The 26493-nt window shown below is 42.7% G+C and overlaps 1 protein-coding gene across 1 annotated transcript in view; it reads right to left on the bottom strand.

Annotated features, from left to right (window-relative positions):
* SKAP1 (src kinase associated phosphoprotein 1) overlaps positions 1 to 16525 on the bottom strand; it is a 257023-nt gene extending 240498 nt beyond the window's left edge. The window contains exon 1 of the mRNA XM_058560762.1: positions 16362 to 16525. Within this exon, the coding sequence (XP_058416745.1) occupies positions 16362 to 16410 (49 nt within the window). The 5' untranslated portion in view covers positions 16411 to 16525. The remainder of the gene's footprint in view (positions 1 to 16361) is intronic.
* Positions 16526 to 26493: the final 9968 nt, after the last annotated feature.

Genomic DNA, 26493 nt, shown 5'->3' with positions numbered 1-26493 from the left:
TATGCTAACATGACATTTTTATTTTCATTTACAAAAATGAGCTATCAAATGTTCTTAAGTTTTTCCACTTAATACTGATTATTGGTTATATCATAGATCATGTAATAAAAAATTATATAACCATTTAAAATAATATTCATGAAGAAAGCTTAAGGAATTGAAAACATTCTCACAGCATATTTTTAACACAATACTGAAGAAGAAAGAGGAGGAGGAGAAGGGGGAAGGGGAGGGAGATGAGGGCGAGGGGGAGGAGGGGAGGAGGAAAGTTGGAAGACTAATATTACTTGACTTCAAGACTTACTGTGATGCTACAGTGATCAAGACAGAGTGGTACTGTTGAAAGAACAGACACATAGATCAATGGAACAGAATAGAGAGCCCAGAAATAGACCTATGCAAACACAGTCAACTGATCTTTGACAAAGGAGCAAAAGCAATTCAATGGAGAGAGGATAGTCTTTTTAACAAATGGTGCTGGAACAACAGGACATCCAAATGCAAAAAAAAAGAATGACACAGATCTTTACATATTTCACAAAAATTAACTCAAAGTGGATCACAGACCTAAATGTAAAATGCAAAACTATAAAGCCTTAGAAGATAACGTAGGAGAAAATGTAGGTGACCTTGGGTTTGGCAATGAGTTTTTAGATACAACACCAAAAGCACAATCCATGAAAGAAACAATTAAGTTAGACTCCATTAAAATGGAACACTTCTGCTCTGCAAAAGACAGTGTTAACAGAATGAAAAGACAAGCCTCAGACTGGTAGAAATTCTTCACAAGACACATATCTGATAAGAGATTTGTATCCAAAATATGCAAAGAACTCTTAAAACTCAACAATAAGAAAACAAACAATCCAATTTAAAAATGGGCAAAAGATCTGAACAGATACCTCCTCACAAAAGAAGATATACAGATGACAAGTATATGAAAAGATGCTCGGCATCATATGTCATTAGGGAACTGCAAATTAAAACAACAATGAGATGCCACTACACACCTATTAGAATGGCTGAATTCCAAAAAATTGACAGTACTAAAGGCTGACAAGGATGTGGAGCAACAGGAACTCTCATTCATTGCTAATGGGAATACAAAATGGTACAGCCACTTTGGAAGATGGTTTGGCAGTTTCTTACAAAGCTAAACACAGTTTTATCATAAGATTCAGAAATTACAATCTTAAGTATTTACCCGATTGAGTTGAAAACTTAGATCTACACAAAAACCTGCAAAAGAATGTTTATAGCAGCTTTTTCCATTATTGTCAAAACTCGGAAGCAACCAAGATGTCCTTCAGTAGATGAATAGATAAGTAAACTACAACACACACAGACAGAAGAATACTATTCAGCATTATCAAGCCATGAAAAGACATGAGGGAACCTTAAATGCATATCACTAAGCAAAAGAAGCCAATCTGAAAAGGCTACATACTGTATGATTCCAACTATATGACATTCTAGAAAAGGTAACACTATAGAGACAGTAAAAAGATCAGAGGTTGGCAAGAGCTTCAAGAGGAGTTGGGGAGGGATGAATAGGTGCAGCACAGGAGATTTTTAGGGCAGTGAAACTATACGGTATGATACTTTAAAGGTGGACACATGACATTACATGTTTGTCAAAACCTATAGAACTTTACAACATAAAGAGTGAGCCTTAACGTCTGCAAGTTTCAAAAACCATTTAGGAGGTTGGGGGATCTCAAGAAAGAATACAGACTGGTACAACATAATCCAACTGTATTACAAGTATATGAAATAACCTCACTGAAGGAGATGGGGAATATATATATATATTTATATATATATATATATAAATATATATATATACATACATAATCTTGAACTTCTACTCTCCTTACTAAATTCTTACAGGTAAAATATCCTATGTAATAATATTTATATATACTAAAATTGTTAAAAGGGAATCAACAGGATATAATTAATTGATAAAGATATTAAGGAAAGAAAATTAGAGACCAATATATACTACGTTTGCTTTTCAATTTAGAAGATGATGCTACTTAGAGTGATTATGACCTGAAGGTACCTGACCAATCCTGCTCAGAAACACATTACTCACCACCGAGAAGGAAAGAGATTTCAAAAGGTCCCTCAATATATCACCTCCTGTATTTAACCAAGCTCACCATTCTCTCTGGTGGGTTTTCTACTACGTGATTAACCTTTACAAACAAGAGCCCTTCTAATATAAATATCATGTCCCGCCACATCAGGATGCCTCAGGCTCCTGCAACTGTAAGACGCAGTGTGAAAAACACAAAGACGTCCCAGAGAACTGACCGTGTAAGAACGCTCCTGAGGCGCCTCTGACATCACAGCACTCACTATATATAGTACCTGATGTTACAGGGTCTGCACACAGTTACCTTCAACTGGTGAGTGAGCAAATATCACGTGGTGTAAACGTCCTCACACCAAAGAGAAAAGACAAAATTGGAAACATACCATAAACAATGCCATTTTTTTCTAAATGCAATTTTCTTCAACAAATATTTACTGAGTTCTTTTTACTTGCCAAGTACTGAAAAAGTGAACAAAATAGATCTAAACTCTATCTTAAGAGTTTACAGTCCAGCAAAGAATACAGACTTAAATATACAATTAGAATAAATTGTGATATGAGCTACCGTAAGGGAAGTCATGGGCACGTAGGATCATGGCAGAGGCACCTAGTCTAGAGAGGAAGGTAAGTCAGGAGAGACGTCCCAGAGAACTGACCTTTCTTCTGAAACTCCCAAATTAGCAGGCCAAGTGTATATGTTGGGGGTGGGAGGTGGGGAGTTGGTGGAATGAAGAAAAAACGGAACAGTCATGGAAACATCATGTACAAAGGTCCTGAGGCAAGAGAGCTCAGTTCAGTTGGAGAGACTGAAAGAATTTCAACTTGGAGGGCAGAAGATAAAGGTTAGAGGCCAAAGGGACAGTGTTGAAAGATTATTCTGCAAGGCAGGCTTGTAGCAATATACAACATTTTGTACTAAAAGTAATATACAGTGATTTTAAGCCCCATTTTCAAAAGACAAACACAGCTCTGGCAAAGATGCATCTTCCTATTATAGTTCACGGCTGCCCTAAAACATAGATTCCCTCAGCTTCCAGGCAGCTTATGGACATCCATTCCAGCATGCGATAATAGAAAAAGAAAACACAAGGACAAGGGAACAGAGGGTGTGTGGAACACAGAGGCATGATACGATCATCACATCCCAGGGGATGTGGGTGCAGGGGTGCATCCCAGGGGATCCCAGCTGCTGCAGGACCTAAAGCCAGCTGAAAAGATTCTGACTTGGCGGGATGCACCCAAGATAGCTAGGTTTTGTAGACTGGTGGAAGCTTCTGACATTCTCCGAAATCTCTAACCTTGTCCATTTATAAGGCTACTCTTGTTTATTTGGAGGAGAATGACATCTTATGGGTCACAGTTTTCAAACTACTAAAAGATAAAGGTGCCTCCTCCTGTTTTCTAAGTAATGCTCCTAATAGACTAAAAGAAACAATATTTAAGTCAGTGTTCCCAACAGTTGCAAATGTTTTTTGTTGTTGTTGTTGATATATGTTTCTAAAACTCAAAAGTTCGCTTCAATCAACCTTCCATTTGGAGGCAGGATGAATGGCCAAATACTGCTGAAAACAATTTTACCAACCAAAAACCAATCAAAGTGTTCCTAGAGGGGATATTCTGCAAAAGTATTTGAACTACTAAAGCAGAACTCACATTTCTGAAAAGAACAATGGCATAAATTTCTGCCTGTACTGGCATTATATCCAAGAAAATATTTGAGATTTCTGTCTATGAGCAAAAGAGTTGGCACAGGCTAAAGTGACTCACCAAATTAATTCTATGAGGTTTAACGCCGAGTGGTACTTCAGGCCCTCTGTTTAGTAAAAAGAAGTCCCCAGGGCTGGCCCAGTGGTGTCATGGTTAAGTTTGCGTGCTCTGCTTTGGCGGCCCGGGGTTCACAGGTTCAGATCCTGGGCGTGGACTTACGCACCACTTATCAAGCCATGCTGTGGCAGGTGTCCCACATATAAAGTAGAGGAAGATGGGCATGGATGTTAGCCCAGGGCCAATCTTCTTCAGCAAAAAAAAAAAGAAGAAGAAGAAGAAGAAGTCCCCAAGTATTTGCAAATACTCTAAATGTGAATGGTTGTCCTGGCTGGGCACCATCACAAAAATATCCATTCTCTTGCTGCTGCTGATTTTATTGTCACTTTACTTCAACAACCCTCCGTCAACTGCCACTATCCCTCCTCACCCCCTCTCCTAGCCCCCTCCTCTCATCATAGCACCTCCAAGCCTGTTGGCAGCCACCTTCAATAGGAGATGAAGTTGGAGGTGAGGAGGCAAGAGAGGAAGAAAGGGAGATGAGGAGAGGAAATTCTGTTCTCCTTTCTCTCTGGGTCCTTCCCTTGGTTCTCACCTCCCCCCTATGTGAGGCCCCACTCCTGCTCTCATTCTGGCCCATTACATGGTCTCTCCTCTAATCCTCAGAACCCCAACCTTACTCCCCACCTGCTCCTCACTCCCTTCCCAGCCCTGCCCACTGGCGTCCCTCCCCAGTCACCAACGCCACCATCAGAACTTGCAGCTAGGGAACAGGGGAGAAGGGTGGACTCCCACTAACAGAGAGGAAGCCAACAGAAGGCGGAGTGGCCCAGGCTTCAGGACGGAAAGGGTTTCTGGAGTTCCGAGTTGGAAGATCGTCCCCCATCAAAATATTATGTCTATAATCCTCTCCTCCAGGTATAATACTCACAAAATAGCTTTTTTTAATGGCTGGCCTACGAATCAACTTAAAAAACATGGTTCTTTTTCCCATAAAAACATTTTTTCTATAAGAAAGTACCTAAGTACACATTGGAAAACAATCTATTCACTGATTTAAAAAAAGAAATACTAGGAGCAGGGTACTACTTCAGCCTCATCTTCTCTTAAATTTTCAATGATACCTAGTGTTTTTTTCCTAATTAAAAAGAAAATGTTTCATTTTTATTTTGTAGCTGCTTCACTCTGAACACTGAGGAGCTAAAGCCTTAAAGATCAGACATCACCCCTCCAGGATGGGGATGGGACCCTGTGTGGGGAAGGGCAAGGGGGTAGAAAAGGTTTGTTGAGAATGTGAAGGAGAAGAGAAGGGAAGACCAAGAAGAGGAGGGTCTCCCAGGAGAACCTCTGTTTGAATTGATGGTGGTAGGCAGGGAGTAAAGATCTGTTTGCATCATCCTCAGGACTTCACGAGCGAACTGCTAACAGCAAGACATCCTTTCTAGTAACAGACTGTATCTACCCACCTTGTCATGCCCAGCAAACCATGCCTGCCAAACTATAACAATCTCCACCATGAGAATAATTGAAAACCACATTTCATTCTAGATACCTGGGTATTCTATACATTTAATTAGATGTCACAACTCTTCCTTGAAGATATGTATTACTATTTTACAAAAGAAACCAGCCTGGTTGCTGATCCAACTTCTGCAAAGTCTCATTGACAGCTTCTGGTAGAAACAAAAATGATTCCTGCCTCCTTGTCACAGGTACACTGAAGATATCAGACCATTGGGATTTCTGCAGTCACTCAAATATCTCACTAAAATCAAGCCTCTAAGGGGCTGGCCCGGTGGTACAGCGGTTAAGTGCGCGTGCTCCGCTGTGGCGGCCGGGGTTCACAGGTTCCGATCCTGGGTGTGCACCCACCCACTGCTTGTCAGGCCATGCTGTGGCGGCGTCCCATATAAAGTGGAGGAAGATGGGCATGGATGTTAGCCCAGGGCCAGTCTTCCTCAGCCAAAAAAAAAAAAGAGGAGGATTGGCGACAGATGTTAGCTCAGGGCTAATCTTTCTCACACACACACACACACACACACAAATCAAGCCTCTAAAACTTTAGTCTTGAATTTTCCTACCCTAATAACGGAAGGCTTCATGGAAACCTTGTCTATTTTCATACCAATTAAATAAAAATAGGGGAAAAAATGATTTTCAGTTTGTTTAGAACTTGTTTTAAACCTTGCATTAAATTTTTGAACTGGCAATGAATTGTAATCCTTAAGGCATATATTTTTTGCCTTTTGCCTTTTACCAACAAGAGGTAAACTTGTTGGCGAGGCTAAAATCGTACCCAGCAGCTTTGTTTTGGCTTGCAGGAAGTTGTCAGACTACAACAGAGAAATCGTCAGCATGTTCTGGTTATGGTTTGCTTCAATCTGCTGATTGTTTCTGCCCCATGACCCAAGAAATGTGTGGTGTTTATACTTTTAGTTCTCCTTCTACCTCCTGTAGGGGAAAAAATGACAATACCTATATACTCACAGCACAGAGAAAACAAAAACCAGAAATTAAAACACAGAGAGTACTTTAGATTTAGTTTTAACTAGTGGCCAGACTAAAAATCTAGAACGAACACTTTTGCAATCTTCATTTGAGAGTCTAAGAAGCTATCCCACAGAAATATTTGCATATGTACACAAAGATGCACATACGGACATGTTCTCTACAGCACTGTGGAAATATAAAAAATTTGGAAACAACCTAAACATCCATCAATAGGAGAACAGTTAAATTTTGAAATACTGTGCAGCAGTTTAAATATATATACATAGATAGATTCACATGGAAAAGTATTCACCACTGCTATGTTAAAAAATCAAGCAGTCTATATATTTCTATGTTGTGCAAATATTCTACAATAGAAACATACCTATGTGTTATTTTTTAATTAAAAAAATACATGGACCATAACATCCACCAGAAAGTCTAAAAATAAAAAGACTGTAATACCAAGTGTTGGTGAGGATATGGAGCAACTGGAACTCTCACATACTGCTGCTGGGAGCATAAAATAGCTACAATCACTTTGGAAAACTGTTTGGAGTTTCTAATAATATTAAACATATACCTACCCTACAACCCAGTAATTCTACTCCTAGATATTTATCCAAGAGAAATGAGTGTTTATGTTCACAAAACAAATTATACAAGAGTGCTCAAAGCAGCTGTACTCATAATAGCCAAAAACTGAACAACTCAATGTCCATCAGCAGAAGAATGGATAAACAAACTATGGGATATTCACACAATGGAATGCTACTTAACACCAAGGATAAGATAAAACTGATACATAGAACAACATGGATAAATCTCAAATACATTATGTTGAAGACAAACACAAAAGAGAGCATACTGATTGCATGAGGTTCCAGAACAGCAAAGGAACCTATGATGACAGAAGTCAGAACAGTGGTTACCTCTGAAGAGGGCTACTGACTGGAAAGGAAACTTTCTGGGGTGATGGAAATGTTCATATCTTGATCTGCGTGGTAGTCACACAGGTGTACACATATTATTAAAGTCATCCAGTTGTAACACTTAAGATTAGTGCATTTTATGTATGTAAATCATACCTTAATAAAGTACTGGGAAGGAAAGAAGGAAGGGAGTGAGAAATGAATGGACTGATGGATGAAGAGGCTCACACAAAAAGTTATCAGAAAGGAAAAATTATTTTGACGGGAGTGTGATTTTAAGGAGGTTTATTACAATGCAGTTAAGAGAGATTTTCTGTAGCTATCTAGGTACCGCAGCATACTTCTCATACTTGATTTATAATATACAGTACCTTAATTAATTCCAACCTCAACTACAATATTGGTTTACATAAGTATAAATATGTGTCACTGGACACATTTTAGCAAAGCACCTATTATGTGAGTAAAAACTGTATTTCCCTATAACATACTAATTTTAGAATGTCAACAATGTTACGAGGAGACCCTAGATGAGAATTTGAGTAATTCATACATGATTTTATCAAAGCCATCAGCCTTCAGGAAAGCTTGCTCTCTGGATGCTAAGATCACTCTGTTCCTGAGCCCACATCTGTCCTATCTTCCATGTAAAAGCTGGACAGTAAAATTAAACAGCGGAACTCAAGGACTCCAAATCTGAAAACCCATCTGTTATAATCACCTAACCTATAATGCAGTACCGACAAACCAGAAAAAGCAAGCAATGAACTTGGAAACACAGGGGACATAAATATGAATAAATGTAGCAGAAATTATAGGATTTCTGTAGGGTGTAACGGTTTATAACGTGAAAAAATTAGATCTATGATAGTTATGTCAATACGTTAAGATTCTCAGATGACGGTAAAACTTGAAACGTGCCTTATTTTTCCTATATTTAAAAGGATTAAAAATTAAGTATTACACTTATGGAATGAGGTAAAAATGTTATTATCTTAATAGCTGGCACTAGAACTCCTCTCAGGGAGAGAACTGTCAATGTTTAGAAAAGTCACTTGTTTCTCTGTGTGTGGGTGCTGGTGGGAGCCTAAACAACTACACAGGTAGCTAAACTGCCTTTTCATGTGGCAAGGGGAAAGAAAATTTTTTTTTGGTTTTTCTCCAGATAGGATAAGGCAAGAAAGTGCCAGTGAGAAGGCATAACGCTGGGAACTAATCAGGTGAAGGGCCAGAGGGCACTCTCCAAAGACTGAGGCGGCAAAGGGAGTTTAGGAATAGGGGTGCCTAATATTTAAATTGAAATAATTTGCATTACTGCAATATAAACCCCTCCTCCCTCTCCCTGCACCCCCTGAATCTCCAGGGAGGTCTACTACACTCACAGGGGCCACAAGTGGGTAGACTTTTGTGGAAATTGAGGATGAGGATACCAGGGTTTCTCAACCTTGGCACTGCCGACCTTTGGGGCTAGATAATTCTTTGTTTTGGGAGATGGTCCTATGCACTGTAGGAAGTTTAGCAGCATCCCTGGCCTCTACCCACTAAATGCCAACAGCACCCTCCCCAGTTGTGACAATGAAAAATGTCTCCACGTGTTGCCAAAAGTCCTCTGAGGGACAAAATCACCCCAGTTGGGAACTACTAGTTTAGGCCTACATGACCCAGAGAGCATGCATGGAAGGAAAAGTGACCTTGAGAATGCATGCTCCTTGAGAATTACCCAGATCTCGAGGAAACGTTTGGGCTTCCATCCAGACTAGATCTTGCCTAGAGTTCAAAAGGCCTGGGAAGCCCACCTAACATCTACATTACACCCACGAAGAAGCTCCAATATTTCTACCAATTAAAAAAAATTAGCAAACAAAAAAGGAGAAGGGGAAGAGTAATCTTTCATGTTTTTTCAACTGAGAAGTAACGCAAAAATACTATTTTTTACACAGACACACACAAAGCGTTCTATCACAAGGTAAGGAACGTATAACTTTCCTGAGTTCGCAGTGAAGCTAACTTCCTCTCTCCTTCCTCCATAAAGTTTCTCATGGAAATGATCACTGAACACTGATCTAAGGAAGGAAGGAAATGGAGAGACCCTGAAAGAATCCCTACAAACCTCCAACAATTTAGAGAAGCAAGGGTGAACGACCAACGTAAGAAAAAGGCCATGTCTGGGAGTTTTGCTGTGGAAAGGCAGCTGCAAAACAAGAGGTCAATAGGACTTCCTCAAAGAAAAATCTTTTAAATTTTATTTACTAAACATTTACGTGGTGTTTAATACATGCCAGATACTCTTCTAAGTTCTTTTCAAATATTCATTCCTTTATTCTTCACATAAATTCTGTGAGATAGGTGCTATTTATTATGCCTGTTTCACAGATGAGGAAACTGAGGCCCAAAGTCAAACAGGTAGTAAGAAAGTGGCAGACTCAGGATTTGAATCTAGGCAAACTTAACACTAAGAAAATATACAGGACCTATGAGAAAACACTCAAGATCAAAAAGAAAAAAACATTTTGAAGAACTGGAGAAAATGACTCCCTCTAAAGTAGATTTATTATTAAAGAACAGAAATGTTTAGAAACTTTTGACTCATATTCTCAACAACAGCCAAAAAGTCATTATAAGCCGGAGCTTTATAGATGTAATGAAAATGAAACAATGAGTGATGAGGAAAGAGCACGTGGAATTTTTTTTAAATAAATAAATGCTGGGGTCGGCCCTGTGGCCTAGTGGTTAAGCTCGGCATGCTCTGCTTCAGCGGCCGGGGTTCGGTTCCCAGGTGCAGACCTACACCACTCATCAGCAGCCATGTTGTGGAGGCGACCCACATATAAAGTAGAGGAAGACTGGCACGGATATCAGCTCAGTGCTAATCTTCCTCAAGCAAAAAGAAGATTGGCAACAGATGTTAGCTCAGGGCCAATCTTCCTCAGCAAAAAAAATCAATAAATAAATGCTGAATTTAAAACCATAATGAAGTCAGTGACAGATGAGACAATAAAAGAGATGAAACAGAGACAGTAGATTAGAGGTCCAATATATACATAATATAAACCCCAGTATGACAGAACAAAGCAGATGGAGCAGAAGTAATGATAATAGAAGAAAACTTTTCCAAGTTAAAGAAAGACCCAAGTCTATATGTCAAAAGGGTTCACTACATACCAGGCAAAATTATTTAAAAGTCTACGACCTTGACATTGCCTGGTGACATTTTTGAGAGCAAAGAAAAATATCCTATCAACATCCAGGCAGGAGGCAGGAGGAATGAATTATAAAAGAAACATATCAGGCTGGCATCAGACTTCTCCTCCACAAAATTGAAGACCAGAAGATAAGGAGAGAACTTCTAGTGGTTGAGTTGGGAGGAAGGGGAAGAGTGTGCCCCTAGAACCTCATGCCCACAACTAAGTTTACATCAAACTAGATAGACACATACTCAAACCTGCAGAGGCTCAGTAAGTGTAGAACCAAAGTACTCTGCCTGAGAAATTCACTCAGCATTACATTCTAGACCGTCATCTTCTAGGACTCTATGCACTGTCCCATACAATAGTCACCACGGCTACTGAGCAGCCGAAATGTAGCTGGTGCAACTCAGGGACCAAATTTTTTGTTTTATTTAACTTTAGTTAATTTAAATTTAAATAGCCACATGTAACTAGTGGCTACTATATTAGCACAGTCTAAATATCTAAGAAATAAAGAGTTCAAGAATGAAAAAGCCATGGTACAAAAAGTAAGCAATGAATAAGTTAAACAGGAAAAAAATATTATGATAGCTATGGTTTTAAAACATTATGCAAATGTCAAAAAATAATTCTTGCAATTTAATATACATAATAAAAGCATTAATAATTCTCTGAGTCTAAAATCTCAGATTATATCAGCAATTTCACATTTCACACTGGAAGAAAGAGCCAAAAGATACTGTTTCATTCTTAATGTTGCTAATCAGAGGGACATGGTTCTTTTTCTTTTTTTTTCAAGCCATAAGAGTATAACTACCAGTGGCATAAAACCAGGATGTATAACTTCTAAATTACTCAACAGAAAAAAAAAGTTTAATGATCTAAGAAAATGCTCAGGAGACCATTACAAGTGAAAAACTGTACGTGGAAAAATCAGTATACAAAACTATACACACAATATGTCCCAACTTTTAAAGTACGTACATATAATAAAAACTGAAAGAATAACATGGAAATTTACAATGTTAACTATGGATGACTGTATATCATTGTTTGTTTTCTAAATTTTCTACAAAGAGCATTATTACTTTTATAATCAGAAAAATTTAACACAAAAGAGAAACAGAAGAATGGTCAAATCACACTTTTTAGAATTCAACTGACTAGTAACCTCACCTATCTAGATGACAACCCAGTATCAAAAATTAAGCAAGAAAGACTCTGAGCAGCTAAACTACATGTCATAAAATCTATGCCTAAAGGTTTGGGTACTGTGTTCATCAACAGAGCCCTTCAGACCTTCTTTTACATATATCTTAATCCCAAGAAACTTGATTATTTGATGTTCCTGTAGCATTGGGGATACAGTTACACTGTGAACAGTGCTAAGTGTTGGCCTGGCTTAACAGTAGGAAGAAGGTGACAAAATAAAAATATAAGGGCCAGCCTGGTGGCGTAGTGGTTAAGTGTGTGTGCTCTGCTTCAGTGGCCCGGGGTTCACAAGTTCGGATCCCTGGCACAGACCTATCTGCCGCTTATCAAGCCATGCTATGGCAGGCGTCCCACATATAAAGTAGAGGAAGATGGGCATGGATGTTAGCCCAGGGCCAATCTTCCTCAGCAAAAAAGAGGAGGATTGGCAACAGATGCTGACTCAGGGCTAATCTTCCTCAAACACAAAATATATATATATATAAAACACAGAGACATTCACAAAGCAGTCCAGGGGCAATTATGGCAGAAACATCCTAAACAATATATTTCCGTAAAGTACAATAACAGATATTCACTATAACAACTCTGAGTTAGAAGTGTTCAAAGGAGGTCCATTTGAACACAGACTGGACAGTTGAGGAAGTGAGAAAAGTTCCTAATGCATTTTAGGAAAACATTGATCACAAATGTTTATAAGAAAAAGTTAGAGTGCTTAAAGAGAATATCCCCAGCTATCCAGAGCAACTCACTCCTGCAATTTCCACAGAGTTTTACTATATTGAAAAGGATTTTATGGTTGGCTGCATCAACCAATACAAATCTGGAGAACAATCTGGAAGGAAATGATTAATGACTGCTTCTTTCCAAGGAAGTTTAAAAATAAGTAACCATAGGCATATCAGAATCAGCATTAATGTAGCAATTGCTACTCACTGCAGCCAGGCTGTGGATGTTATTTTGGCTTAAATCCATATTCCAAGCAGGATTTAGGTACCTTGTAGGTAGCTGGAAGCTATTAGCTATTAGGGTAAAGTCAGCAGGCCCCATTCCATCACACAGGACACGTTGTGAACCGAAGAAACATTTATTCTACTTCCTTCATACTTGCCTCTTGTGTTTCTGACTTCAAAAGTGGGGCCAGAGAGACAAGGAAGAAACTGATTATGTTTATATCTGTGGAACAAAGATTATGCAAACTGTCAGCACTCCCCTCTTTTTGTTTTCAGCGTGGTTATCACAAAACAAAAACTAAAAGATAACTTCTACATCTGAAGCCCGATTATTTGAAAACAGACCTGAATATGTCCTCCTCTTTCAATAAGGCAGTAGATGCCCTTCATTTTACTTATCTGTAAGATACTTATTTGCTGATATGGGACTAGTTACTATTTCTACATGAGAGCCTGACAGAGCCTATCTGAGGAAACCGCTTCCTGAGTTACTCTAGAAGTCTGTCACTACTTTAACATTTGCCAAAAATCCAAGAAAGCATAAAAAAAAAAAGTCCCCACCTTTCACATACCCCCAGAGCTAACAAGAGAAAAACATAATCACAACCCTGGTTAATGGCCCTTCAGCACTCTGATCCCTCCAAGCTTCTGCAGTATTTGTCTTTTGTTTGTTCCTTTTTCTCCTTATTGGTTGTTTTTTCCTGGCTACAAAAGTAATACATGGTCATTGTGACAATTAAAACAACATGAAGATTCATGAAATAAAATTAATAACCTCCCCCTCCCCCACCCTCTCACTCCCCTCCCAAGGAAACCAATGTTAACAGCTTGGTGTATATTCTTTCTTACTTCTTCCTAGGCTTACACAAACATATATAATATATGGGGGAGGGTGTTTTTTGTTTTCAAACAAAAATGAGATATTATATATACTATTGTGCTCCCGGCTTTTTAGTCTTAAAAGTGTTATGGACACTTTCCAAGCCAAGAAACACAGATCCATCACATCTTTCTTAATGGCGGCAAAGTATTCCAGAAGATGGATAATCATTCAGACCATCACCCCACCTTTCTCAACTCATGGACATTTAGGATGGAGCCTTGTACATATACTTCATGTCCCTTAATTTCAGTAACACAGATTCCTAGAAATGGGGTTTCTGGGTCAAATGAGACATTTTTAAATGTTTAAAAATTTATCCTTAAATAAAATTAATTTTAGACCTTCAGAATTTCTGTTCCTTTCTTCATTATGCAAAATATTGGCATAAACCTTTCACAATGCTTTGCATATTTTATTTTTAAAAGCACACACATTATGTCAAAAAATGCCCCTGTCAGTTATGCTTGTAGTTATAAATTAAAAAATGCTTAAGTTATGGCTGTGATGGCCAGCGTTAAATCACTGTGCAAATGCTCGTGCCTTAGTTTATGAAAGTAGTAATTCATTGTGGAAACTCCACCCCCACGGCCATGTGGCAGCACTAAAGAGGCAGCTCTCTCACCCTGTGACTCCCTCCACTGAGTGACAATATAGAGATCAGGACCTACATATTTTCTAATTGTCAACAGTTAACCTTAAAAAGTGTGTGGGGGAGGAGACAAGTAAACAGCAACAGACAATAAACTGATAGTCATTATGGGTTTCTAATATCCACAAATTATTTGCAGTACAATGAATAATTCTGCTGGTCTACACCACAGACTGTATTCCATAAAAAACAAAACCTATAACCAATATGTTGCTATGATTACATGAACCTTTCAAAAACATATTCTTCAAACACTTTTCAATAGAATTATTGGTCGAATCCCCTCTTTACATTTTTTCCTCTGCTTCAGATTCACTCTAATCGCAAACTTTAAGAAAAGGCCTTAAAGAAATACATTAACCAACCAACAAAGCTCATGAAAATTTAATCTCAGACTCCTCTATATATTCTAAAGACCCAAGAACCTACAGACATTGTTAAGACACAGCAAGTTTGATACAGAAGTATGTGACATGCAATTAATCTCCATTCATACCCTGCTCCACTTGTCAGCAAACAAAGGTTCTGCTTTAGAAGGAGATCTGAAGACTTCAATTAAAAACAGTCAGCTAACAAGAAAATAATCTAAGCTAAAGGAAGGTGGCAGGTGCAGAAATGAGTTGTTTACCAAAGTGTCAGTTTTGAACAATAAAGAACTGCACATCAAAAATGATGAAGGAGTGGATTTCATTGCAAGCCTCTGGAAAGAAAAAGGAATTTTCTACCAAGGCTGCACACAAAACGGTAGTATAGTTTAACAAGCTTGTAAAATAGGTTTCCTCTCATCAAATGACAGATACCAATAAAAAGAATCACGTTATATCTTTAAATGCAAGGGCAGAATTACACTTTTTGCCAGTTCCTTCTCTTCTGGAAACCAGACACTTACAGCCTCTCTTTACATATCAAATATTGAACCAATAGCAGAAGGAAAAGTTGGATTGCTTCTTCCTAGACACCCAGATGATGCTCTTTTACCCCGTAAATACTTTTCTCCTCTGGAAGTTTAGATTTACTCAGGTCATAAGTAAAATGGATTTTGGAAACTTCACCTCAAAAGAAATACCTAGTTGACAGCTTTTACATAGAAGCAATCCAGAATGGAAACAGTGCTACAAACAGAGACCAAAAGGACTTGCCAAATATTTGATTAGGAGGCATTTATACCAAGATAACAAGGTAATGGAGATATAAAACCAATTAAATTGAGAGAAACTGAAAAAAATATTGCTTGCCAAAAGTATGACCTGCCCAAAGCAGGCCATCTGTTAAATATGTGTCAAAAATGTCACTTAGATGCCAAAAGGCTTAACTCTGAGCAGCTTCCTCCGGGGACCCTTATGCAAGCACAGATTCCAAGTCTCTGTCCTTCCCAGAAGGTCAGTTACAGGAAAGCAAGTTACTTTCACCAGAAAAAGTGTGAACCGAGCAGACGATATTGCCCATTAGCTAGAAGTCTCTTTGGAGTGTCAGAAGAATGTGTGGATTGTCAGTGAGCATGGCCTTAACTCTTAAAAGGAGTGCTTAGGCACTGTAGTTTGAAGGTGAACACACCACAGTGGGGCACTTCTAGAAAAGTAAGAAATGTAGTACTGAGTATCAGCCTGCCCTGGGTGGATAACAAGACCCTAGAAGTCTTCCGGCTGGTGACACAGGCGTGGGGTGTCGGCGCTGACAACTCACAACTACCCCCAGGCCTTGGCCCACAGGATGCCATGAGCCCCTCGCAGCCCCTCGAGAGCCTCAGGGAGCTCTAAGCAGAAGGTGAGGGTCTTCCGTGAGAGGTGGCGGGGTCAGGGCTAGGGAGGGCGGCGGGTGAAAACCCCCAGACCTAGGGGGAGTCCGGAGGAGAAAGGGACAGGCTGAAGACAGCAAGGTGGCAGAGAGGACCAGGAACCTGTCCTGGACTTGTTCAGAAGCCAGGGAGGTTAAGTGGAACGCCTTGAGGGAAAAGAAAGCGTGGAACTGAGCGGAGTGAAAGGGCCCCTGAGGCGGGAGGATGAAAGCCTGGCTTTGCAGGGTAGAAGACTCTAGAAGCCTTGAGGTTCTAGAAGTTGGTGAGTGATGGAGCTGAAAAGACAGCCCGGCCTCGGGAGCCCCTGGCGTCTCCTTTCCTCCCTTCGGCTCAGCACTTGGGGGAGCAACCGGACGGTCGGGGAGGGGGCCTGGCCCCCGGGCAGGGGCGTTACCTTGCATGAGCCAACAGATCTCCTCCGGGAGGACGGCGGCGGCCTGCATTTGGCGGGGCGGTGGGGAGGCCGAAGTGGGAGGCGGGAGGGGGCCGTGAAGGCCCGGTGCCGAGGTCGGCGGGCGGGCAGGCGGCGGGTTGCCGGCGGAGGCACCTGTACCTCTGTCGCCGCCGCCGCGGGGCCGAGCCGCAGGGCGGGGCCGGGCACCCGGGCGCGCTCAGGAAGTGGCGCGCGCGGCGGGCGGGGGGCGCCCGGGGCGTGGGGGCCACCTGTGCGCGCGCCACTCGCGCCGGTGCACTGAGGGGGGGCGCCGCATCATGCAGGGCCAAAGCTGTGTCCCTCCAGGACCCGCCCACCAAAACAAAAGACTTCACGCGACTCAAAGGGACCTCGTCTCTTGGAGACTTCCCATCCGAAGCACTGGACGTCGGCCTCAAGGGGCAGGTTTAAAAGCCACCGTGGTGCACTAAATGGGGCGCGAGGAGGCAGAATCCGAGGAAGAGATTAGTGCCTGCCCAGCGTTGCAGCACTCAATTCCCAGTCCAGTTCGCACGTCCACGCCCAGAAAACCAGGGTAGAACGTTCGCTATCTCAGGCAAACCACGATGTTTAAAGGGAATGACCTTAAATCTCCATAAGTAATGTAAACCCACCAATTCTGGGAGAATCAGAGCTGCATGGCTGCAGTGGACACGGGAAGCCCAAGTGTCCCGTCCTCCCTAAGGCTGAGAGGATGTGAGGACAGGAAGGGGTAACCTGGGGAGAAAGCTCAGGGAGAGGGGAACGGAGCCCTTTCCCCCTCAGAGCTGACAAAGAGAGGAAAGTCAAGGGCAAGATCACAGAAAAGACCTCCCCCTCTCATTCAGGGGACAGCAGGGCTCAGTGTCGTGGTTGTGCTATGGTGCTGCAATACTGCGAGATGTTACCACTAGGGGAAACTGGGTCAAGGATAGACAGGATCGCTCTGTATCATTTCTCATAACTTCTGTGAGTCCACAATGATCTCAAAATAAAGAGTTTACTTTTTAAAAAAATACAATAGGCCAAGTGCCACGAAAAAGGAGTAAGGTGCAGTGGGCAATAAAATGAGGGAGGTGAATATAAGAAAAGGAGGGAGAGGCCGGTCTATGTGTATTTAACAGTGCATGTGGCTTTTGAGGTGGGCTCTGAACACACCAGACTTTGAAGGGGCAGGAGGGCTTTCCAGGGGGAAGGACCAGAGTAAACAAAGATGCAGAAGCCTTCTCCTGCTTGAGGAATGGCTAATAACCCTCTTTTACTGAATGGTGTAGGGAAATTATGGTTGTCAAGAAAAATTGAAGCTCTATTGTGAAGGGACTTGAAAGTCAAAATAAGAATTTTGAACTCAATTGAGTGGGCACTGAGGAGCCATTGGCAAATTCTGAGCTGGGGAGTGGCCTACCCTGAGCCCCCATATAGTGTGTGACCTTGCCTATCTCGCTTCACCTCTACCGTTTCCCTTCTTTGTAAAAAACGGAGCTTCTATTCTCAGACTCTACCTACAGAGTATGTGGGAAGGTTTGGGAGTGGTAGGGGAGAGGACACGGGGAAGATGGGGTAATGGTTTTTACAGCAGCCTCAGGGGAAATAACAATGGAACCGTGGATAAGGGGACAGGAGCGGCAAGGAGAAAGTGTCCAGAAGAACTCCTGGTAGCAATGCTTGCCTCCTGGCATGGTTTCCCCTCCAGAGATACAGTCTCACGGTTGGCAGCTTGAGCCTTTAAGGGCTGCAGTGACTTTGAGCCATCTTTATGAGCCTGTGCCCTGCAATCTGAATAGGAGTGGTGCCTTGGTTTCAGGCTCACATGACCCACCCCCAAGTTGCAGCAAATTGGGGTGGGAGTGAGGGGACAGAGGCTGGCAGGAGTTTCTGGGGACTCTGGCTCCTGCTGCAACTTCTTCTTGCCCTGGGAAAGTTAACGGTGGACAGGCTGCCTCTTCCAGGCTCTGGAGCAATTCAGTTCTCCGCTAGGGCGTTTATACCACACTCACTGCTCCTTCTATAAAATTGTAGCTGCTTTGGGATGATTTTTGAGTACTTACGGCATGTGTTTAAAAAACATGAGAAGATCTATGGCAACTCTCTGCACTATCATCACAATTTTTCTATAACTCTAACTGTTCTGAAAAACAGCAAGGGAAACAAAGTCCCTCCTGTGTGTAACCCCAGCACTTTGCCTTGCTTTCCCTCTCAGCAATGGAAGGAAATTTGACAACCTCCACTTCTTTTTCAAGGATATTGGTCAGACGCTAACATAGGCTACAAGCGAATGAGTTGTTTGATAAAGACCAATAAACCCAGGCAATTGCACATCCTCTCAGGCCTCACTGCCTGTCATAGCTTACTTATACCGAGGGAAGCAGCAGAAACTGGTGGCATGGGTATTCTACATCCATCCATACATCTGGGTTTTAGAGAGACGGGGTAGAGGGAGGTACAGAGTTGGGTAGTGTGCAGTGGGTGACTGGCAGATTCCAATACGGCATTGTCATGTTGCATCAAGGTTCCTCACTGCAGACAGAAACCTGCCTCCACACATGAGCGCAGCCCCTCCTTAATCATCTGAGAACCCTGGTTCAGCAGTCAGCCTCACTCCTAATGACATTCTGTTAAATGGACAAATTCCTTTGAAGCCTTGTCCTTCTTTGAAATCCAATTTCGCAGGAAGCCAAATCTCATTGGGGGTAGCCATGGAAACCACACCAAGGAGTCTTAGAGGAGGTGGAGAGAGGCAAGGCAAAATGTGATAGTCAAGGGTCCCTTTACTGCTCTGTCGGAAATATCAAAGGGATCCAGAGAGGCTGGCAGCAGACGAGTCCCTGCCCAGGTCCTGTTCTGTGTGGCTGCGTACCATGTGGCTGTCATGGAAGTAAGCAGCCAGCTGTCTCTGCACACAGGCAGGGGGATGGAGCAGAATACACAAATCCCAGGTCTGTCTGCTTCCCTCTTCTTCCCCTCCCCCAGCCCCAATTCCAGCAAGATCTTAGCATCCTCTTCTTAGCTGACTGCCTCGCAAAGACAAACAACAAAAGAATGACAAGGTTAAAATACAAGACCCTCACAGATAAGAGGTCCTTTGGAGCAGAGGCCATGAAATTAATCTGAAATTCCTTGTAATTAGATAAGATAAGGGTATCTAAAGAGATGCAGAGCAGCCAGGAATGGAGTCCTGCAGCACAACATGCAAGAAATATACCGCCTGGTCCACCAGGGCCCCTCACACACTGTCAGCAGACAGAAGACACAGAAAACAGGGCCCATGCCAGCCTCTTGGCTGCTTAGAGATGCCGTCTACATGTTCTCATGCCAGGTGGGCACTCACTAAATATGCATCCATGGGGTGTCCAGAGAGCTCAATCAGGAAGAAACAAAAGCATCTGGCACCCAGAATGGCATGGGGTGGGAACAACGGCAGGCAAAGCAGGAGCCGGCTGGCACTGCTCCGCCCTGGGTGCGATGGGTCTAGAGAGGAGACTGCGGAGGGCAGGCTGTGGGCCTTTATTCCAAGCTGGTTATTGATCTCTGGATGCTGGGTCATGACACGCGGCAGAGCTGACGTCTGCCCTGTGGATGTGCGGCCACTGCATCTCAGCCCCTTGGTCCCAACCCCATCAACCAGGTTTATTGACTCTTTTATTGACGATGCTGGGGCCTAATGAGGACAAGAGCTGCACACTTCATTAAGGGCTGTGGAAGGAGAGATGATGTGTCCTGCCGGTGCCAAGAACCAGGCTCACTGCACGCTTTGCAGGGCTCCGGAAACCAAGCCTCATGCCACCCCTGAGGCAGAGGAGACGGATACAAGATGCTCACTTGGGTGCATCACTTCAGTGGCCTTAAATGCAGGGTTTCCACAGCTTGCCAGAAGCCTTGCTCTTACTCATTAGCTAACCTTTCAACTTAGGAGGGTCGTATTACACACTCTCACACAAATGCACTTCGATGGTCTCCCCTTTCAGCTCACACGCCTCGATTCTCTGCACTAATACATACAACAAAATAAGCGGTTTCTCATGTCATATCAGGGAACATTCCCAAAGCAGGTTCTCAATGAGGCACAGGCTCAGATCAGAACGAAGGATTATTAAAACTCCACAGAATCTTCAGGGTGGTCAAATTCAAGATGAGGGACAGACCCAGTGCTCTGCCCAGGGCTACCCAGATCACCAGGGGCTGCATGGCATCAGAATCCTGGTTCTGTAGCGCTGGTCCAAAGCTCTTGTAGAACTGAACACCTGAGATGGGTAACTATAGCCCAGGGATCACTGAGCAGCTCTGTGAAGCAGTCATTGCTTGTCCTCCTCCATCTTAAATGTAACATTTCTTTCTTTGTTCTTTATCTTATCTTTCTATCACTCCCCTTATTATTTTTCCCTATATTCCCTGATCACTTTTTTTGTGTTATCTTCTTTACCTATCCCTTAGACCACATTAGACATCCCCCATGGACACTGCCGAGCCCAGCAGAGGCCCTAAAGACCAAAGAGGTTGCTGACTCTGACATTCTCTGTCTTTGATTGGTTCTCTTGGGAATCGGAAGTGGAGGTGGGGGTGGGGGCACACAGAGTGCGTCAGCTGCTGCCAGATGAGGCTGTGGGCTCTCGGTGAGATGTACAGGCAGTGTGCGGGGTTCGTCTGCATGGGAGGCAGGTGGGGCCAAGGCCAATTTTATAGGCTAGATATTTTCAGACATGATTACTTTGGACAACTATATAGAAGAAGTAACCATATCTTTTGGGGGTGATTAAAGGGATTAAAGGTAAACAATAGAGGGATAGCAATTTTCTAAGGTTGAACTGGCTTTCTTTGGTTTCCTTTCATCTGTTATTTCAAAAGGCAAAAGTTTAAGCACTCTAAGCCCCTTCCTTCCTTTCTGCCTTTTCTTCTCCCTCACTTTACTACACGTCTTAGAATTCAGGGTTGGGGCAGAGGGATTCAAGGTAAGAGAAGGGGCAGTTATTTAGAATCTGATAGAAAGCTCTGGCCTGCATGGCACAAGTGCACACACGCTTGGGAGAATACTCACACTAAGAGGAACTGATGTAATCTGACCAGAATCACCAGTATTCACATATACGGACAGAAACACTACCTGGAGTCAGAGATAACACCAGCAATGGCTGATTATTTCAATGCAAGAAAGTGGGTAAAAATATCTTTCCCCTAGTGGACATCCTATGTGTAATGACATTTAGGTCCCCAAAATATGTTCTTTCCTTTCCTTCAGAATTGTGTCAGTGTCCATCTTGGTTTTTTCCTTTCTAAATGTCTCTTCCCAACATCCTTGGGCTTCCATACGGCAGCATTTTCTACCAGCATAAACCACACTCTTCCTATTACAGTCATGTGTCGCTTAATGATAGGGATATGTTCTGAGAAGTGTGTCGTTAGGTGATTTCATCTTTATGCAAACATCCTAGAGTGAACTTACACAAACCTAGATGGTACAGCCTACTACACACCTAGGCTATATGTTAACCTAGGGACCACCGTTGTATATGCAGTTCGTTGTTGACTGAAACATCATAATGCGGTGTATGACTGTACGAGACAGCACTCTCAGTCCTTGTTGCCTTGCTTTCAGGCTCTACTTTTCCAAAGGATGAATTGTTCCGCCTCTCATTCTTCCACTAGAATTCGTAATCCCACCTTCTCCCACCACCTTTTAGATCTTCAGTCTCACATTCTTTTTCTTCTTCAGTCTTTCACTCTGTCTGCTAACATTCATGGTCTCCTCTATCCTGAAAACAAAACAAATAAACAGGCGAAAACCTTCCTTTAACCCAGCTACCTTCTCCAAATCTCACTCTTTCTTCTCCTTCCTTTCCCCCATCGGCTCTCAGGTCCTCTCTCCTCAGTCCTTTCCCCTTGCCTGCCTGTCTTTGCACCACTGTAGTGACCCTCTCCCAAGGACATCAACACCCTCCTTCCTTCTCAGCTCTTCTCAGTCCTTACCAACCTCTCTCTGCAGCACTGAGTGGCCTTGACCACTTGCTCTTGCTTTGAGCACCCAGCTTCCCTGGCACTGCCCTATCCTCGTCTTCTTCCCATCCTTCTTAACTACTAATTCTCTGCCTCCTTCTTTGGCTTTCTTCATTTCCCTTCTAGTCACAGGTATTCAACAGTTTTACATCTGCCTGTCTCCTCCCTGTCTCCCTCCCCTGCTCATTTCTCTCCTGTCTGAGTCCCCCGTGGTTTCATTCTCCCACCACTCCAACTTTCCCCTTCATGCAGATTACTTTTCTAATTTATACCTCTGTCCCACATTTACACCTGGATATCTGACCAATTCTACCAGTTTGTTATTTCCTCTCCCCTTAATCGTTGTAATGGAAACAAAGCTCAGTGAAAAGGGCATGAGCTTATGAGTCAAAAAGACGTTGAGTCCAAATTTGGGCTTGGTCACCTACCAGCTCTAAGACTATGGACAGAGCTTTATGAGCCTCAGTATCCTCGTTTGTAAATTGGAGATCACAATTGCTACCTTACAAGGTAATTTTGAGGCTTAAATAAGATGGCATATGTTATAGAATATGGTGTGTGCTCAATGCATTATAACAGTTATAAAAGAATTGCTGTTCTCCAGTAATCCAAACTCAAAATGTAGGCCTCATCTTGGATTCCTCCTCATTCCAAACATCCACTAAGCCTGCCAGTCTTACCTCCCTACAATGGCTTTTGAATTCGTACCCTCCTTTGCCTCCTGAGTGTCACCAGGGTTCTCATTATCTTTGTTGAGAAGTGATACTGAAATGGCTTCCAATCCAGCCTCCGGCATCGAATTTGTCACCATCCCATGCCACCCCTCACCCAAGTTGCAGAATACACAACCCAAAGTATGATCTTGACCCCACCAAAGAGGTGACAGAGTATAGTGACCATAAAGTCAGACAGTCCTGTGCTCAAATCTGTCACTTGTCTGCTATGACTTTGGGCAAGATCCTTATTTTCTCTGTGCCTCAATTTCCTCACCTGAAAAATGGCAACACTAACAGTATTTTCAAGGTTGTTGTGACGATTCAAAGAGCTAATATATAGATACATATTATAATATAGATTATATATATATATATATAGTGTTTATAACTGCCTGCAACGTGGCAGGTGCTTATATATGTTAGCTATTATTATTATCTCTGCATTCTCTGCAACAACTAGCACCTGGAAGGTGCTCAATGACAGTATATCCTGAATCATCCATAATCTCTCACTTGAACCTCTTTACTCACTAAAGATATGTTCTAGGAGTGACTGGCCAAGATATGGGTGTCATTGGTCTCCAAGGACAAGAGTTTTTCCTCTTTATGAAGCCAACTTGCCTATAAAGAGATGGAAAGAGTGGCCTTGGCTTCTTTGGCACCAGCCTCTAAGAAATTGGGATAATCAGCCTGCAGATTCTCCCTGCCGATCTCTAAAGATTTCCTCCCTGCCCTATCTATTCTGGAATACTTGCAGTGTTCTCCAAACGACATGGGGAAAACACTCATCTGGAAAGCATCAGATATTAACTCCTCTTTTCACTCATTGTGGCAGAAACCAAGTTTCCACTATAAATACAGACCCCAGAAGGAACCAATCAGAAAGCAGATTATATCCCAGGAGTCAGTAGCCTCTTTAGTCTGGAGGGCTGCCAGCAGGCTAAGTTCTACAGAAAGGAGTGGGGGTGGTGGTGACAGGGAGGGGTGATGGGCTGGAGATAAAGCAAGCAAGAGAGTAGAAAGGAAAAGAAGAAAGTGAATGAGAAACTGGATGAAAAATTGAAGAAATGGAGAAATAGAAAGAAAATATAGGGAGAAAATAAAGAGGTTCCCATAGTTTGGAGGGAAGAAACTGAATCCAATAGATCCACTCCATTTCCTGAGTTTAATTTCAGGATATACCATGTTCCACCCCCAAGGACATTGAGAAGCTTCAAGGACTGGCTGTAAATTCCTAAAGAAAAGTGCATTGTGGAGATTCAAGCCGTTATTATCTGCTGCTGTACTTTTTAGCATATGCGCTATCAACACAATGACATGTCTTATTGAGTAATATGTGATATTCTGCATCATGAGACTACTGATGCAGAATTTCCCTTTTCAGAGCTCAATATTCCAATCAAAGCTGTTGCATCACATCACTGAGGCCATCCACTTAATGACAAGGTGTAAGATGCATATTGCAGAATATTCATGCTCATTTTATGCTCACAGTGCTCAAAATCTCCTCTAAACAGCCTCTGCTCCCAGCCTTATTAAGGTGGTGGTGTTATCTACACTCCATTCAATGGTGTGGAAATAATTGTCTTGAGACTAAAGAAAAAATTGATGGTCACGAGCCGAGTCAGCACTTGTGTTCTTTTCTCACTCTGTTGAATCAGGTGTTATTTACCTCTTCCAACACCTGGGACTCCTGATAAGTCACTCCCCTGGTAGCTTTTTCCAGGACAGTGCTGTGGGGTCTTTGGAAGAAGCGAGGATCCTTCATAAACTGTATTGTTATCAGCACAATTCACACAGCTACCAGATGTGCAAAATCGAAACCACCAAGGGCACTCAGGCAGAGGGGGCTTCTCCAGCTCCATCTGCCTGCTCTGAAATTGCTCACGAGTTGGAGAATGTATCAGAGAAAGAAGGGCTCCACTCAACACCAGGCTCACATGGCTGTGAAAAGATGTTTATATTCTGACAAAGTTGGGGTGCTTTTTAGTTCCCCCACATCTGCTATCCCAGCACCTCTACCCCAGAGCCCTCCTTCCTGCAAACCTGGTTCAACTAAAAAGGCCTGCCCGCTAGAGACAGGGAAGCCCTTTTCTCCGTCTCTTCCTTTTCCCCTTTTCTCTGGGATGAAGCACCAGGACTCAGGCTGATGAAGGAGAGCGATTGCCCCTGGCAGCTGATGGTTCGGCAACAGGGCCTGTGACTTTGCCTTTAAATATCAACCACACACACAGACAACACACTGGCAGCATGAGAGGTTTCCATGGTGACAGAATGCAGGCCATGACCTCTGTAAATGTAATCAGAGCACTGGGATTGGTATGTGAGACAGGTTTAATTTCTCCCCCGGTGGAAGCTCTGTGGTCCGGGCCATACATGGGCTTTATACATTGACAGACAACCTGTTATCTTCGCCAGGGCAGCTCTGCATATGGCAACCCCTTATGCCCCAGAGCTGCTTCCTCCACCGTCTGAGCAGGCTGCAGGATGTAAAAGGTCACTGAGGACTGGAACGGCAGTCATATCAATACCTGGCATCCCTGCCCCGTGTCCTCAGGAGGCGCAACTGTCCCTCATATGAGGAGCAGCTATGGCATGGTCCAACGAGAGTCAGACTAAGGACTCAGAAGATTGGCTGAGGCTTTCAACTTTGCTCTGCCAACAACAGTGCGACCTTGGGCAAGTCATTTAACCTCTAACTTTCAATATCTTCCCCCGAGGAAGAAAATGCCTGCGGAAGAGAAGCCTGAGGGCTTCCAAAGTCCCCAGGAGAAGATGGTACCTAATTATGCTGAATTGGCGGGGGGATTCTGCAACCCGCAGTGGAATCCTGCACCAGGAAGTGAGTTTTCCATCTCACTAGTGCTGGTCACTCTGGCTTCAAACCCTAATTCCGTGGTTGTCAACAGAGAGTACGAGGATTTCCATTGGAGGGCCTCAGCAGGACTTCCTCACCTCTATCCTGATTTGGAAACAAAACCAGGATAGAGTTTCTTCTGAGCTGGCCCAGAGTAGGAGACCAGAGTTTTGCACTAAACTGATGGGAAACAGAGGCTCAGAGAGAAATGTAGCAGTGTCAAAGGAGGAGCCCACAGCCTCTTTCCTCGAACTCCACTCAGCCTCAGCAAAGGGCTGCTCTGGCCATTTCAATGCAGGCATCCTCTGATTCCATTTGCCAATTCACAAGAGACGCTGGCAGACTCAGCTACCAGTCACTCTGCATCTCTGATTTCTTTCACTTTTCTAGTATAGTGCTCTGAAAAACAAAAACAAATTTTGGGCTAAGAAGAGATTCATAGGGTTGTATGACATATTTTTCTTTCCAAAGGGAGCTGGTCCACAAGATTCTCCTTTCAGAATCTCAGCAAAGAATCTAAGAGTCTCCGAGCTGGAAGAGACTTTAGAAACCA

This window comes from Diceros bicornis, chromosome 18, assembly GCF_020826845.1.
Source record: "Diceros bicornis minor isolate mBicDic1 chromosome 18, mDicBic1.mat.cur, whole genome shotgun sequence".
Taxonomy (NCBI): domain Eukaryota; kingdom Metazoa; phylum Chordata; class Mammalia; order Perissodactyla; family Rhinocerotidae; genus Diceros; species Diceros bicornis.
The sequence above is the reverse complement of the archived record's forward strand: the minus strand, read 5'-3'. Positions and strand labels throughout refer to the sequence as shown.